The sequence below is a fragment of the Thermobia domestica genome, chromosome 10 (genome assembly GCF_964235325.1).
Source record: "Thermobia domestica chromosome 10, izTheDome1.hap1.1, whole genome shotgun sequence".
NCBI lineage: Eukaryota > Metazoa > Arthropoda > Insecta > Zygentoma > Lepismatidae > Thermobia > Thermobia domestica.
In genome coordinates, this window is record NC_137463.1 from 70159089 (window position 1) to 70173588 (window position 14500).

At 35.8% G+C, this 14500-nt stretch overlaps 1 protein-coding gene across 1 annotated transcript; it reads left to right on the top strand.

Moving 5' to 3' along the window:
• The first annotated feature begins 17 nt into the window (after positions 1-17).
• Positions 18-8076, top strand: LOC145662485 (uncharacterized). The gene is made up of 4 exons (XM_081728094.1): positions 18-279; positions 2485-2669; positions 5273-5438; positions 7031-8076. The coding sequence occupies exons 1-4, from the start codon at positions 18-20 to the stop codon at positions 7519-7521; spliced, it is 1104 nt and encodes a 367-aa protein (XP_081584220.1). The 3' UTR covers positions 7522-8076.
• Positions 8077-14500: the final 6424 nt, after the last annotated feature.

Here is a 14500-nt window from a genome sequence, read left to right on the forward strand (position 1 = left end):
CATACAGAAAAATCCAGATGTTTGACTTCACAACCTTGGCAAAGCAAATTGTAGACCTATTTCCTAAGGAAGCTGCATCTCTTTATTATACAGCGTCGCTACCTGCAACACGATATCAGACGAAGAGAAATGCTAGCGGAATATTATACGAAGCTTACATTACACGGAGAAGGAAACTTCGGGAGTTAAAAGATCCCACCTCACCTCAGAGTTGTCCATCAAGGCGTTCTACGTCTTCGAATTTATCTTCAGTACTAACAGTAGAGGAAGAAAATGAAGGTATATAGATCTTACATTTACTAGCTTTCGTTTCATGCTAGTATGTAGTTTAGATAGTATGTAAAGTAATTTGTTACATGAAAGCAAGTATATAATGACAAATAATAATTAGTCCTGGAAAGGGCTCATACAGAGCTTGTAGTTTAAAAGGGCATGGGTTTTGGGTACTAGATTTACATACTCTTATTTTCTGTCAACGAATACATACTGAACGAAATGACTAAGCTATTATCTTCCCATGGTAACAAGACATTAGAAACGCGAACTTATTCTAAATGTTATTAAATTGCATGCAGTGAGTACTTAATGATATTACACCAATCATTAAAATATTAAAGAATAAATGACTTCTATGATAAATCATAGAACGTGCAAACCAGGTATAGTTGGAGCTTTTTGGTTTTATTTTAGTTTAGCGTACCGTTCAGCAGCGGGGCTATATGAGACTTGGACCTACAGTTTAAAGTAGGATCCGAACTTCCGCCAGAAATCGAACCCGGATTTCCCACGCCAGAGGCACGTACGCAAACTTCTTACCCACGGGTACTGTACAGTATTACTGGTTTTTATACCGTGAAGCCTACTCAGGTGAATTATTGCATAAACTACTTTCACTGGCGTATCTAAACTAATGATGTGCGATAAAATTAGTTTTAAAACTTCGTATTATCTACAGGTGTAGGGAAATATGCTTTATTAAAATTCAGCTCTAATCAGTGATTGATAAACTTGTAATAGCAATGTCAGGCGGATTTGGCATCTAACTTTGCATGTCATTCTACCTGAAAATATGACTAGATATGGATCACTCGATCAATAAATAGTTACTGGATTTCGCTTTACACTTTTAACTAATCACTACTAATCAATTACAGGAAAAACAATATTTTTCGAAAGTAAGAAATGGTGTTTTTTAGCATAACAGCACACAAAATAAACATTGTGTTAATGACTAAAATCATTTTTATAATTTAAATGGCAGGATTTAGAACGTAGTTAGTAGTATCGATTAGTTCTTCACTTGTGCTATAGGTTTTTCCCTGTTCATTGTTTAGAGGTACAACATAATATGCCGCTGGGCTTTGCGGCATACCTGATAGAAAACATGTTAACTTCAGTACTTTTCTGTAAACTTGACAGAACTGATATAAACGTCTGCTTAATTAGTAGTACTAAGATGTTTAATGAGGCTTTTCGGATGGTTGAGAGAATTCGTTGTTCAGCTCAGTTTTTGGCTGCAATCTTCAAAACAGAAATCTTTTTTTTACGTTCCACAGTTGTCATAGGCTAAGAGAGACTGCACTAATAAGAATGAATGAAATGAAGTGAAGAAAGTGGTAGGAAGCTGGAGAACTCTTCAGTGTTTAACACAAAGCCCACTAGGCGCGAGCTTGGTTGAACTTGGGACTCACGCACAGAAGATGAATGCTCTACCCCTGAGCCACTGCGGCCTCTTCAGTTTTCGAGCTACAGTATACAGGGTGTTTACTGATACTTGCAATACTGGAAAGCAACTGGAAATTTATATCGATAACGAAAATACTGAAAATAAATTGAAAATTGTGTAATATTGGAAAATTCCTTTTGAGACGCTTCAAGATGGCAGCCCCTTCATCTGGGTGTAGGTAGTGATAGAGATAACTGGTAACCTAATCAGAAACCTAGCTAGTTCGAGAAAGCAAATATATATTTTATATATAGTTACGTTCATGTAATATTTTTGCAGTATCAAGACAGTAGCACACCTAAATGTGAACATTAAACACGTTACTCTGATATTTGTAATTAGTTGGTCTTGACTGTTTCTGTACAAATGTAATGAGACTGTAAAAATATGTAATACGGTGAACTAGCTGAGAAAAGTTTGCTGTGAGGAGTGGAGGACCAACACACCAAAAAAGTGGATTGAAAGGCATTCTGAGTGGAAAAAAGGTCCAGAAAACTCTTCTGGTTGTTGTTTTAGTCCACTAGTTTGATTTTTCTATTAGCATACAGAAGACTGCTTGTGTAACATTTTACAGGCCATTCAATACCATAGCATACAGTCGTATGTGGCACTCACGTTGTTTTGGTTCACCATAGTTTTCTAAACATTTTTCGGTCAGAATACTGGAAATATTTGAAATACCAAAGTCAACTCCAGTAGACCGTACAGTTCCTTATCTTTATATTTTAGTCATTTATACTGTGTATTTTCTTTTCTAGATGAGCCAATTGTGAATGAAAAAGTTCAGTGGCTTCAGAACAGTATCGATCCATGGGCACTAGTTGAAATAAATTGGAACGACACAGTCCTCAATCGCATGCGGGAAGTCGAAGATGGTGCAGGAACTGTCGTGGACTATTTTAACAAATATCCTGCTCTAAAACAACCTCAAGGATTTCAATTAGTAAGTGTTGTACGTTTATATATGAGAAATTAATCAATATTGGGTGTCCCCAACTCTCAGCATTTAAGATGTTTATCAAAATACGATGATTATACGATTCTAAATTCTTCTAGAGCAGTGTTCAGCAACTAGTGTGTCGCGGCACACCAATGTGCCTTGTCAAGGTGAAAACTGTCACGTAAACGTTTACCTATTGTAAGACATTATTGAACTCTTTATCCCTGTTTCTGCGTGCCGAGGGGGTGTCAAAGTTCTCAGGAGAACTGCAATCACCTAATCACCTAAAAGAAATCCATTTAGGAGAACTGCAACAAGGATGGTATTAGTACCTTTCTACATAGTCACTGTGCCTAGCGACACATTTTTGCCAGCGGTTCTGCACTTTCCGTAAGCCTGTTTTGTAAAAGTCTGCAGTTTGGCTTTGAAACCATAGTTCCTCAGAAATAACGTCTTTCCTACTGTCAAAATAACATTCTCTGAGTGGATGCTTCATTTGTGAGAAGAGAAAGGTCACTTTGGTGGATCAACCTTTCATATCCTAATTCCACTGCCTTCATGGACACGAGCTGGTACATTGTCTGCCAACAGTAGAACCCCTTGTGTGGCCACTCCACGACGTTTCTTCAATTCCTCTCGTGACTTAGTCAGGAGATGGGAATAATAAGTAATAGTTAGTTCCTGTCGTAGGTAATCTTCGTGATGACCCCTTCAGTCTCAGAAAACTAAAAGCATCACTTTGGCGGCCGACTTCTGTGTTGTCTTTTTAAGGGTTGGAAGGAGGGGTGTTTCCATTGTTTGCTCATTTCCTTTGCTTATGGATCATAAAAATAAACCTAGCGTTCGTCAGTTGTCATTAGTCTGCCTAGAAGGTCCTCTTCATCTCACAGCGATGCAACATTTCTTTGCAGCGTCGTCGCGATCCCTTCTGGAATGAGCAGTCGTGGCACTCATCGTATTGACACTTCCTGAAAATGCAGCTGGTTGTGAGTATTATTTCAGGTAGACCCATATCCATACCTATGCACACAGAACATTTTCAATGGTAATCCTCCTGTCTTCCATTATCTCAACTTTCTCTATCAAGGCGACATCATTCATGAAAGATTCTTCCAGATCTACAGACGTCCGCGGTGGTCATTTGTAAGTTTGGAATTGGTTTCCACTTGGATCCTTTCATAGGATGGGGTTTCATCCTCAGACTTCTCTTCATGAATCTACTTTTGTGATTTCCCCTGCAGATGGAGGAATTTAATGACGCTTCATGCTTCAAGCTTGCCAATCATCGCACATTCAGAGGTTTATCTGGAAAAAGTTGTAACTAGTCCATGTTCATGGTTCACATACGTGGACCTAACTATAAAATGCATGTCCAAGGGGGGTTGTTGTTCGTCATTCTAGGTGATTGTACGAACTTGTTGATGCTTCCTCATATACTTGTACAGTATTTAATTTCCTGTAATTTTTTTTCGAAAGTTGTTGGATTAAAACAACTTGCATGACTGTAATACTATGTCTTTCGCAAAGTGTTCCGGAATTTAGTGATAAGGTAGTCAAATTATCACAGAGGCCAAGAACCCATTTACAATATCCGTAACGTTGCTAATGCTTCCTGCAAGGATATTATGAAAATAACCTCTCTCAGCTATTAGTGAAATTTGAAACATTCTTCTCTACTGAAATTATTTAGAGTTCATTTCCAATTCCATTGTATTTGTGAGAGTTGTAGTTTTAGACGTAGCCTGAAATTAAAGCGTCAAAAAAGGAGACTTCAACCATTCAATGAAGAAATGACTTGCATTAACAACTATTCCTCCACGAACCAGTGAAACAGACACAAATGTCACATTGGAGGTATAACTAGAATTATTTATTAACTTATTATAACAAAAGTATATTTATTTTGTGTGTTCTGAAGTATAACTTCATACACACAGAACTAAAATCCATGTACTTGTGCCATAATATATTTTAATACATTTTAATTGACATAAATAATTTATAAATGTGTGACTCAATTTGTTTAATAATAATAATAATAATCTTTAATAACGTGCTTAGAACTAAAATCAATAATACAACTCTTGGTCGTGTAATTCAATGATACGAATATAAACCTATAGAATACAATAAAACCATAAAACGATAGAAAATATTATGCTAATTACATATGAAATAAGTGAATTAACCATAGTCAGTGCATTAAGTCATTGCAAATCAAGGTAAATAAAATAGTTTTAAGATGTTCAATGATTGTAATACTTTACAGGTCTTGAGACTAAAACTTGTTTTGTTGCTAGGTTAGGTGGCTCAGTAGTACTTAACTCTCGTGCATGGGTTCTTAGTTTGATCCCCGGGTAAGTTTGTGGCTTACAACATTGCACCTGTGGGTGGATTTCTTACAGTATTAATTTCTTGCAAAATATTACCTTCAATCTCATATTGATTAACAATAATAAACAAAAATATTTGTGAAATAGCTGCAAAAATTAATCGTAAGACTGTCCAACTGGTACGTGTATGTATCGCTGTTGGTTGAACATATGTACTTTTTTTTTTTTTTTTTTGCTCCATTGGTGTTTTAATGTTTACAATTTTCTTTTCAGCTGTTACACGATTTTTCGTACCTCTATCCAGAGAAGGACAACTGTTTCTTCAGTACTATAGTGGCAGTACGAGATAGAATAATCAATATCGCTGAAGAACGCATAAAGACTTCCAGGGATCCAGAATTAAAGCATCAAATTTCAAATTACATAGGACAAATTAGAGGTAATGCAAATTCAATTTTACTTTGAATTTTGAAGTATCTCTGAAAGTTGCGTTTCGAGCATAGACAATCACGTTACCTGGACCCACTCTGTCCTAACACTACATATTTCTAATACAGCTTAAGTGGGTCATATCACAAGTAGGTAGTATTTTGTATTTTTTATTTTTATTTATTTTTATTTATTTATTTATTTTTGTTCAAAGGCTTCCATGAAAGGCTCCCTAAGCACGAAATATATTTGTTTCTGGGTACTTTACAAGAGTTTAAAAATTATTCCTCTCTTAGACAGAGTGGGTAAGGTACTGGTAGGCCCATAGCGGTATAAACTAGTTTTCCAACTAGACCAGTAACTATCATTCTTTGAAAAGGAATGAAGTTTCATCTTAAATTAAAACAAAATGCGAAAGTTATTATTCCTTATCATGTACACTTATGTTTCTGCTCCATATTTGTATGGCATTTGTTTAATCGTTCTGTTGTATTACGGAACTTATATTAAATTCGTTGTCACATTATTTCTATTCTAAGGAAGGCTTTGGATGCCAGATGAAATTTCGTTGATTGAAGCAGTACTGTTGATATTGGCTTCGACGTTATGCACCAAGGCTAAAGGAGACTGTGCTAATGGTGGTGAACAAAATGGTAAAATTGTTTACGAAGTCGAGAAAACCCACGCACACTGCTCACCACAAAGCCATTTGGCGAGAGCCTCTCCGTTGATCTAGTGACTAGTGTGTGCGTCTTTGATGCACGTGGTCTCGAGTTCAATTCCCAGTGAGAGCACACAAAAAAGTTTAGTTTAACATTCACTTTCGTTTACCGTCGTTCTGTCTTTTACCCTAATGAACATTACCGTGTAACATTAAACAAAAATGTAAATAAAACATATATGAAAACTTACGATCTTGATCAGCAGAGTAGAAAATAAGGACAATTATATATATTTAGAAAGTACTAACTTGGATATTGAATGGATTTTAGAAGCTAAAACTAGGGATGACATATGTTCATAATGAGCTATTTAGCATGTGCTGAATTCGTAATGCAATCAAGAGACTGAGAACTGAAATTAAACAGAAAACTAGTGAACCTTCACTTTTACAATAAAATAGCTTAGTTTCACATACATGTTCATAGACTAAGGAATATTATCAAATAATACTAGGATTTAGTTCGACCTAAACAATACACTGGTATATATTTTGAAGCTAGTTGTTAATTAAGTGTTAAGATAACTCATTGGAACTCTTGGCTTGAAATCATTGAATAATAAAACCATATTAGTCATAGTAGGTAAAAAATAGAAGGAGAAAATGTTTCGACATCCAACCATAATAGCGTGTAATTTTTCTTTACTATGACTGATGTTATCAGTAAATATCAGCTGGTCGCTTATCTTCGTATTTCTGAAATTATTCTTCGCATCATTCAATAGTGATTTTATTTAATTCTTTCAATTAGTTCCCTCTTAGTTATCACCAATGTTTGTCAGTTACCGGTAACTGAAATACTCAGAAGTGTCGATTATAATTTAGCTCTAGTTTACTTTCACACTGAACGACCCGATTATAACTACTGTTGTTCTTTTCAGATCAAGATCCTGACTCAAGGAGTCTAGTGGCCCTTTTGTTAATTCCTTACATAATTGGAATTCCGCCCTGCAGACGGAAGAGAGGATTGACAACATGGAAACCATCGCGCTCAGAAATAAGAGATGGATTCATAACTCAAGTTGCATCAGGAGATGACGTACAGGTGTGCGTTGAATCCCGAAGGAACAAACTCCAACGTCTTGGACGGTCTTTCCAGCCCCTTGTGTTACTTGTTGGTGACAATCTTACGGAAGTGAAGGGAGTGTATGTTGTAGTGGATAACACATATTATTCCATGCACAGTGTAATCCAAGCTGTAGATGTTGCTTTCAAAATTTTTCAGTCCGTTGGTGCTCAATACCCAGAAGAAGCATCAGATATTTGGCTCGTCATACAGAGAGGATTTTACAACATAGAAACAAAATTCGATCGTATAAATCAAGCAGTGAGGAACTTACTAGCGGATCTTTGCCTCTTAACTATTACATAAAATGTATACGTGTTACGGATGTGCGAAGAAATTCCCTGTAGTATCTAACTTAATAAAGCACATGAGAATTTACTGCAGGAAGTTAACTACTGGTACGAGGGATTTCCGTTGCGGTGAAAGAAGGTGCTTTCGCCTCTTTTCATCGGGAGTTACTCTTAAAAGACACTTAGTTAGAGTCCATTCAACATGTACTTCGTCCCCATCAGTCATTGATTCCCAATCAAACCTAAATATTGTACTTTCTGATACCCCTTCTACACCCACGCAAGATTTTGTTCATGAAATAACCAAAGAAAACGCTATAGCACAATTTGTATCATCACTGCATGCAATGCCACTTATTCCTCGTTCTACAATTCAGTTCATTGTGGAAAACTTGAATAATTTTTTACATGCCTCAAAAAATATTCTTGAAACCGAATTTTATAATATGGTTGGTAGAGATAATGTTCCAAGATACATTCAAGAATGCTTCGAAAAAGTGTTGTCATCACATGCTGCATGTGTAACGGATCTTCGTTCAGAATATAAACGTCTTCAATTCTTTGAACGTTTGGAAACGTACATTGCTCCCATAGAAATTACAATTGGGCAACGTATGGAGTCCAAACGTTCAGGAGATGGTGTCGGTTTTGTATCTATACCTTGTACAATGCAGCTTATACCTATCAATGTTGTTCTTCAAAAATTTTTTTCAATTAATAAAGTCTTATTTGAAACCTTACAATATTTAAAGTATTTAGAAAATGATGCAATCTGTTTAGAAAACATTGTGCAGGCGAAAATTTGGAAAGATGTACTGAACACAAGTGAAGAAAATTACCTTCACCTTCCCATGATACTGTATTTCGACGATTTTGAGATTGGGAATCCTCTTGGTAGTCATGCTACTATTCATAAATTAGGTGCAATTTACTTGTCGTTGCCCTGTCTCCCCACTCACTACGCTTCCCTTTTGAATCACATTTTCCTTCTCGCATTGTTCCATTCATCTGACAGGAACAAATTTGGAAACAACATAGTTTTCCAAAAAATAATTGAAATACTCAATGAATTAAACCATACGGGTGTATCAGTGGCCACCGATGTTTTCAGCGGAGCTATTAAGTTTCATGTTGTGTGTTTATGTGGCGATAATTTAGCCTTAAATGGCATATTGGGTTTTGTGGAGAACTTTGTGGCAAATTATTACTGTAGAATCTGTACTTGTAGCAAACAGCAGATGCAAAGTATGTTGTATGAAGATAAAACGTCATTGAGGAGCATAGAAAATTATGAGCAACATTTACTCTTAAATGATACGTTGAGAACAGGTATCAAGGAGAAATGTGTTTTCCTTAATTTAAATGGATTTAAACTTTTTGATAATGTAGGAGTAGATATTTTACATGACTACTTAGAAGGTTGTTGTCGTTACGTAATGAATTTTGTTATTACTTATTTAGTCCAAGAGACGAAACTAGTTCCATTGAATATTGTACAAGCTCGATTGTTTAATTTTGATTACGGTCCGGATTCTTCGTCCAAACCTGTGAATGCATTAACAGTGGAAGGATCCAACTTGAAACTTAGAACGTCTGCTTCTGAAATGGTTACATTAGTTAGGTATTTTGGTTTACTTTTTGGCTATTATGTTCCAAGAAAAAATGAAGTGTGGAATTTGTATACAGCGTTACGTAGAATTTTGGATAGATTGTTAAATAAGAGGGTTTATAATGATACGTCTGAGCAACTGACATATTTAATAACAGATCTTAATGAGACATATTGCAACCTTACTAAAAGTTCGCTAAAACCAAAATTCCATTTTCTTTTACACTATCCTAGTATGCTTCTTAAGTTTGGACCTTTGACCCAAGTGTGGACAATGAGGTTTGAGGCCAAACATAAAATTTCTAAAATTGCTGCCAGGGCGTCTTCGAGCCGTGTGAACATATGCAAAACAATTGCAATGAAAAACCAACTAATATTGAACGACATGATTTTAAAAAATAAACCTGTGTGCTCTTTCATTTGTGGAAAAAAGCGAAAAGTGGAAACTATCATCACTAGTTTGCTGAAACAAAAGTTTTTTCTGACATCGAATCCTGTGATATATTCTGTAGCCTGGGTAAGAATTAAAGGTGTTAAATTAGATGTTTATTCTGTTGTTACTGTTGATCTGTGCACTGAAAACTGTTTACCTATATTTGCCCAAATAACGGATATATGGGTTACTGACGATGAAAGAATATTTTTATTATGTTCTTTGTTCGAAACTAATGATTTTGACCTACACTTCTTTGCATATAAAGTTTCAAAAAAGAATGAATCTGTTTGGCTTCGTTATAGTGATCTGATGACGTACATACCAAACACATTTACAGTTATGTCCGATCATAGTCTCTATGTAACTGTTAGATCGCCTATAAACTAGTTTACATACCATAATGAACAAAACGAATAAAGTTACCGTTCATTTTTAAGTAACTAATAGGAACGATGGTACTTGGAATAGACCACACTTAAGAAGGAATCCAAAACACACGATATTAGGTAAACTATTGAAAAAAGAAATAACAAGGTAGTGAAACATATCTACTTGTAGAAGTTATAGGGCACATATGTAAGAAAAGTGGCTTACCTTGTGTCTGCATATTACTTTAGTTAAATATATTCTTCCTCTAGATATGTAGTCAGCACCATTTTTATTACGGGTACCGAATTCTTACTTTAACATCTATTAAGTTTTGCATTATTTAGAGAACAATTGCTGGAAATTATTCAGTGATTTCATTTAGTTTTTTGATTCCTTTTAATCATTGTCCCTGTATTTGCTGCCTATTAAAAAAAAACTTTGTTCACAGTACTGATTATTGTGGAAATAAACAATTTCTTTAATTTGTTCTTTACCTGGTTATCTTTTTTGGAAACTCTTTTGCAGGTATAATACTTGAATTTTAGGACAAGGATATTTGAAAATGTATTTTGGCTTGTGTAGTTTGTCAATGTCTAAGTTATTTTTGTTTTGTTGGCACCAGATGTGAATTATTTTCGAATTCCAGGTAGGGGCAATGTGTTCAGATCTAATTTTTGAAGTAATGTAAATGTCCCAAGGAAACGAGATTTTGTTAGATTCTTTGTAAAATTGGTAATAATCTTAACGGTAAAGTTGTGTAAACTGGAAAGATTTGTAACAAAATGTATAATACAATATAAATAAATAATAAAGAATTATCGTTTACTTTCTGAACAAATCAACATCCAGAATTATCCTTTATCCAAGTCATGAGAATGGGGTACTTTGCACATCGCTATACTTTGTATCAGGTGTTCCATGTTCGTTTCATAACTTTGTAACTTTTCTAGTGCTGCCATCATCGCAGGTCAGTAGGAGCGTTTAAGGATTTCACTCATGCAGCCTGATGACTAACGTGCGTTCTGTTATGCATGGTACTTGGCATTAAACAAGTGAGAAAAACGACACGAAATGAGATACAATTGTCTGAGTCATAGGCAGTATCCACAACGACCAATGCTGAGTGTGCATGAGTTTTCTATTTATCATTTGGCTGAATTCAATGTTGCATTTACTGCTGAAATCTGTATTTTATTTCGTACTTTGAAGATGCAGTTTGATGTAAGTTTCAAATTCTTGCGTATATATGCTGTACACTTGTATCTTACACGTAACTTTAAGAATCATCACTCTTTAAGGATGTATGAGAAAGTTACTGTTCTCCATTAAAAGTGCAACACTAAGACGACATCGTTGGAAGTCCAAATTTACAGTGCGTGGAGCATGGAAGGTTACAGTTCATTAGTATAAGTGCCACGAAGAAGTACCAGTTATGTCATATAGTGACAGCAAGTGAAAACCAGTCAGTCATATTTAAATGGTAAGCGAAAGGTGGTGTGGCGTGAGTGATTACAGAGCGTAGGTATGGGATACTAGAATAGAGTTGATTATGAAGAGATTGGATATTTTCTTTCCAAAAGAATCCTGCTTCTGTATGCAGTATCACAATGCCCGCATTCACTTCTCTCGCCCGTGGCACTAAGCTGGATGACGCCTGTATTTTGCTTCGCCACGTTGAACAGGCGCACAGTGTTAAGGTGTGGGATGTCGTTATGTGCCTGTTTATGGCTCCTACGCATTGTCGGACATTGGACAAGTCAACGGTACATTAACAAGGTGTTGGATTCTATTGTAGTCCCTTTATTTCAGGTCCTGCCGGATATTTCATTTCTGCAGGAAACTCCCTACACTACCTCACTGGATATACTACACTTGCTCTGCTTTCTTTTCAGCGCGATCCTCCCACCTCTCGCCGCTTAAACATGTCAGATCGATGATTCCATAATGTTTCTCATACCTGCAAACTTCTCGAGCTACAGTTGAGGAGTTCTGGCATCGGATCGAAGATGCATGGCTTACCATACTACAAGAGAAACTATTCTCGATGCCTTGCCGTGTTGCAGCCGTTCTGGCTATCAATGTTGGGCTCCAGTTCTGCTCCGCTGTCACCACGTTGCCACACAGCGAATACAGCGGTAAATTTAAGCATATTCTACACTTACTATTAGGTATCGGAATGGGAACTTTGGCGCAGCTACCCTGTATCCTTCTTGGTGTTGCATTTTTAATGGCGAGCACTGTGTAGGAATCATGTGAGCGAATAAGTTTTAGGCTCTCATATTTTTAATTATATCTATATTTAAAAAAATAACTTATCTGTTAAAACGTACAGAGAAGTTTTCTGAAATTCTATTCAGGCCTCTTGTGGCAATAACTTCTGTATTTTGGAAGATACTATTATGGAAAAGAAGATATGGAAGTCGTCTCTATATAGTACAAGCAATGGATAACAGCAGCTTAATAAATGATTGTACGTAAATCTTGTTTGAGTTTGAATATAGAATTATACATTGTTGTGAATTTTGCATTATTATTGAAGTGGTGCAACTAACTTACTGCAAAACGTATGATAAATTTTTACAGTAGGTCTAATATTGTCACATATTGATTTACTCTGTATGAAAACTAAAATAGTTTAACATGGTTAACCGCCTTTCTGCGAATATTTCTAAAATTAACGCTCGTCACTTTTCAACACTTGGCTTCGCAGTAGCTTTCCAACGAATTAGCAGGAAGTCCATACTTATAGGACACCCTGCAGGCAAATACATTTCCTTGGACAGTTTCACTGCTCCAAACTAAAATTTGAAAAGTGTAGTATTGTTAATTTTATTATTATTGGCACAAAGGAGATCAACCATATTTTAAGCTACTTTTGTTTTCATGCAGTGTAAAACAATATTTGACAACATTACAGTAAGAATGTATCATGCATTTTGCAGTATGTTGCAGCTCTTTAATAATGGTGCACTATACGCACAATCTAGATCCTAAAAATGTCCAATCCATATATTACAAGAAGGCAATACGTATGCGATACAGGTAAAATCCGTATATTTCATATAGACAACCAATTAGCTACATACATCCAATCCATACATAACATATAGCCAACCTGTACGCGACATAAGTATAATCTATATGCTGCATGCAAACAGTCTGTAAGCTACATATGTGCACTCTGTATGGTGCATACGGATAAGCTGTGTGCGACATAAGGAAAATCTGTATAATACATATGTACAATACGTATACTGTATCTAGTCATGCGTACGGGGCATAAGTACAATATAGATGCTGTCTCGGGGTTGAACGCAAGAAACATACGTATAATCTATATACTGCATACGTCCAATCCGTATATTACAAAAAGGCAAAACGTATGCGACATACGTAAAATCCATATACTTCATACAAACAACCTATAAGCTACATACACCCAATCCATACATTACATATGGCCAACCTGTACGCGACGTACGTATCATTTATATGCTGCATGCAGACAGTCTGTAAGCTACATATGTGCACTCTGTATGGTGCATACGGATATTCTGTATGCTGTATCTGGACAAGCTGTGTGCGACATAAGGAAAATCTGTATAATACATACGTACAATACGTATACTGTATCTAGTCGTACGTATGGGGCATAAGTACAATATAGATGCTGTCTCGGGGTTGAACGCAAGAAACATAGGTACACAGCGTATAATACATACTTCTTGAAATTATGCTTCGTCCTGAGAGTCAGTGTGTGTCATCATTGTTAACTAATATGCTGTATATGGTCCTGACGTCACAAAGCTAGATATCACCTCCGTATATACTTGTTACTGTAGATGACGTCACACGAATGACGTCATTGCACTTATGCAGACAGTACGTATAATACATACTTTTTCAGCTATACGTTTGTTGCAGGATGTTATATACGGTTGTACGTTAAGTCCAGAAACTACAGGAATTACGAATGTAACCTACGTTTTTAAGTATGCCACCTACATTTTTTTTTCTCAGTGTGGGTATAATGCCGTTAAGATCAAACATGAAAGCACTCTTAGCAGCAAAGACAACTTTGAAAGTTAAGTAGTGTTAAACCACACGTCAATATAAAAATGTACAAAACTCCCTCACCAGGTGTCAAGAACACAAGAAAGAAAGAAATGCGCGGGGGAGGGGGGAAACGATACCGTAGTGGAAAATTCAGACTGCATTAGTTCATTGTTGTCAAAATGAGTCTGTATTCCATTCTTTCTTTCTTTTGCATTCTGTTACATTTGATAACAAATATTGATAACCATTTCATGAACAAAACGAAAAAACTTGGTGAATTGTATATATATGTATTAAGATATACATATAGTGTACGTTTTAAAAAAATATACGTTGGAAGTACATTCTATTTTTATACACGTTTCTAATTTACAGAGAGCAATACAAGTGTGTTGTTGACTATTGTAAATATTCATTTTTATGTCTGTGTTTGTAGTAATAAAGCAAATCGTTTTTACCCCAACTCAGGAGATCTGAAAGCATTACTATCAGGTGCAATAAACAGTGCACACAGTATACATACAA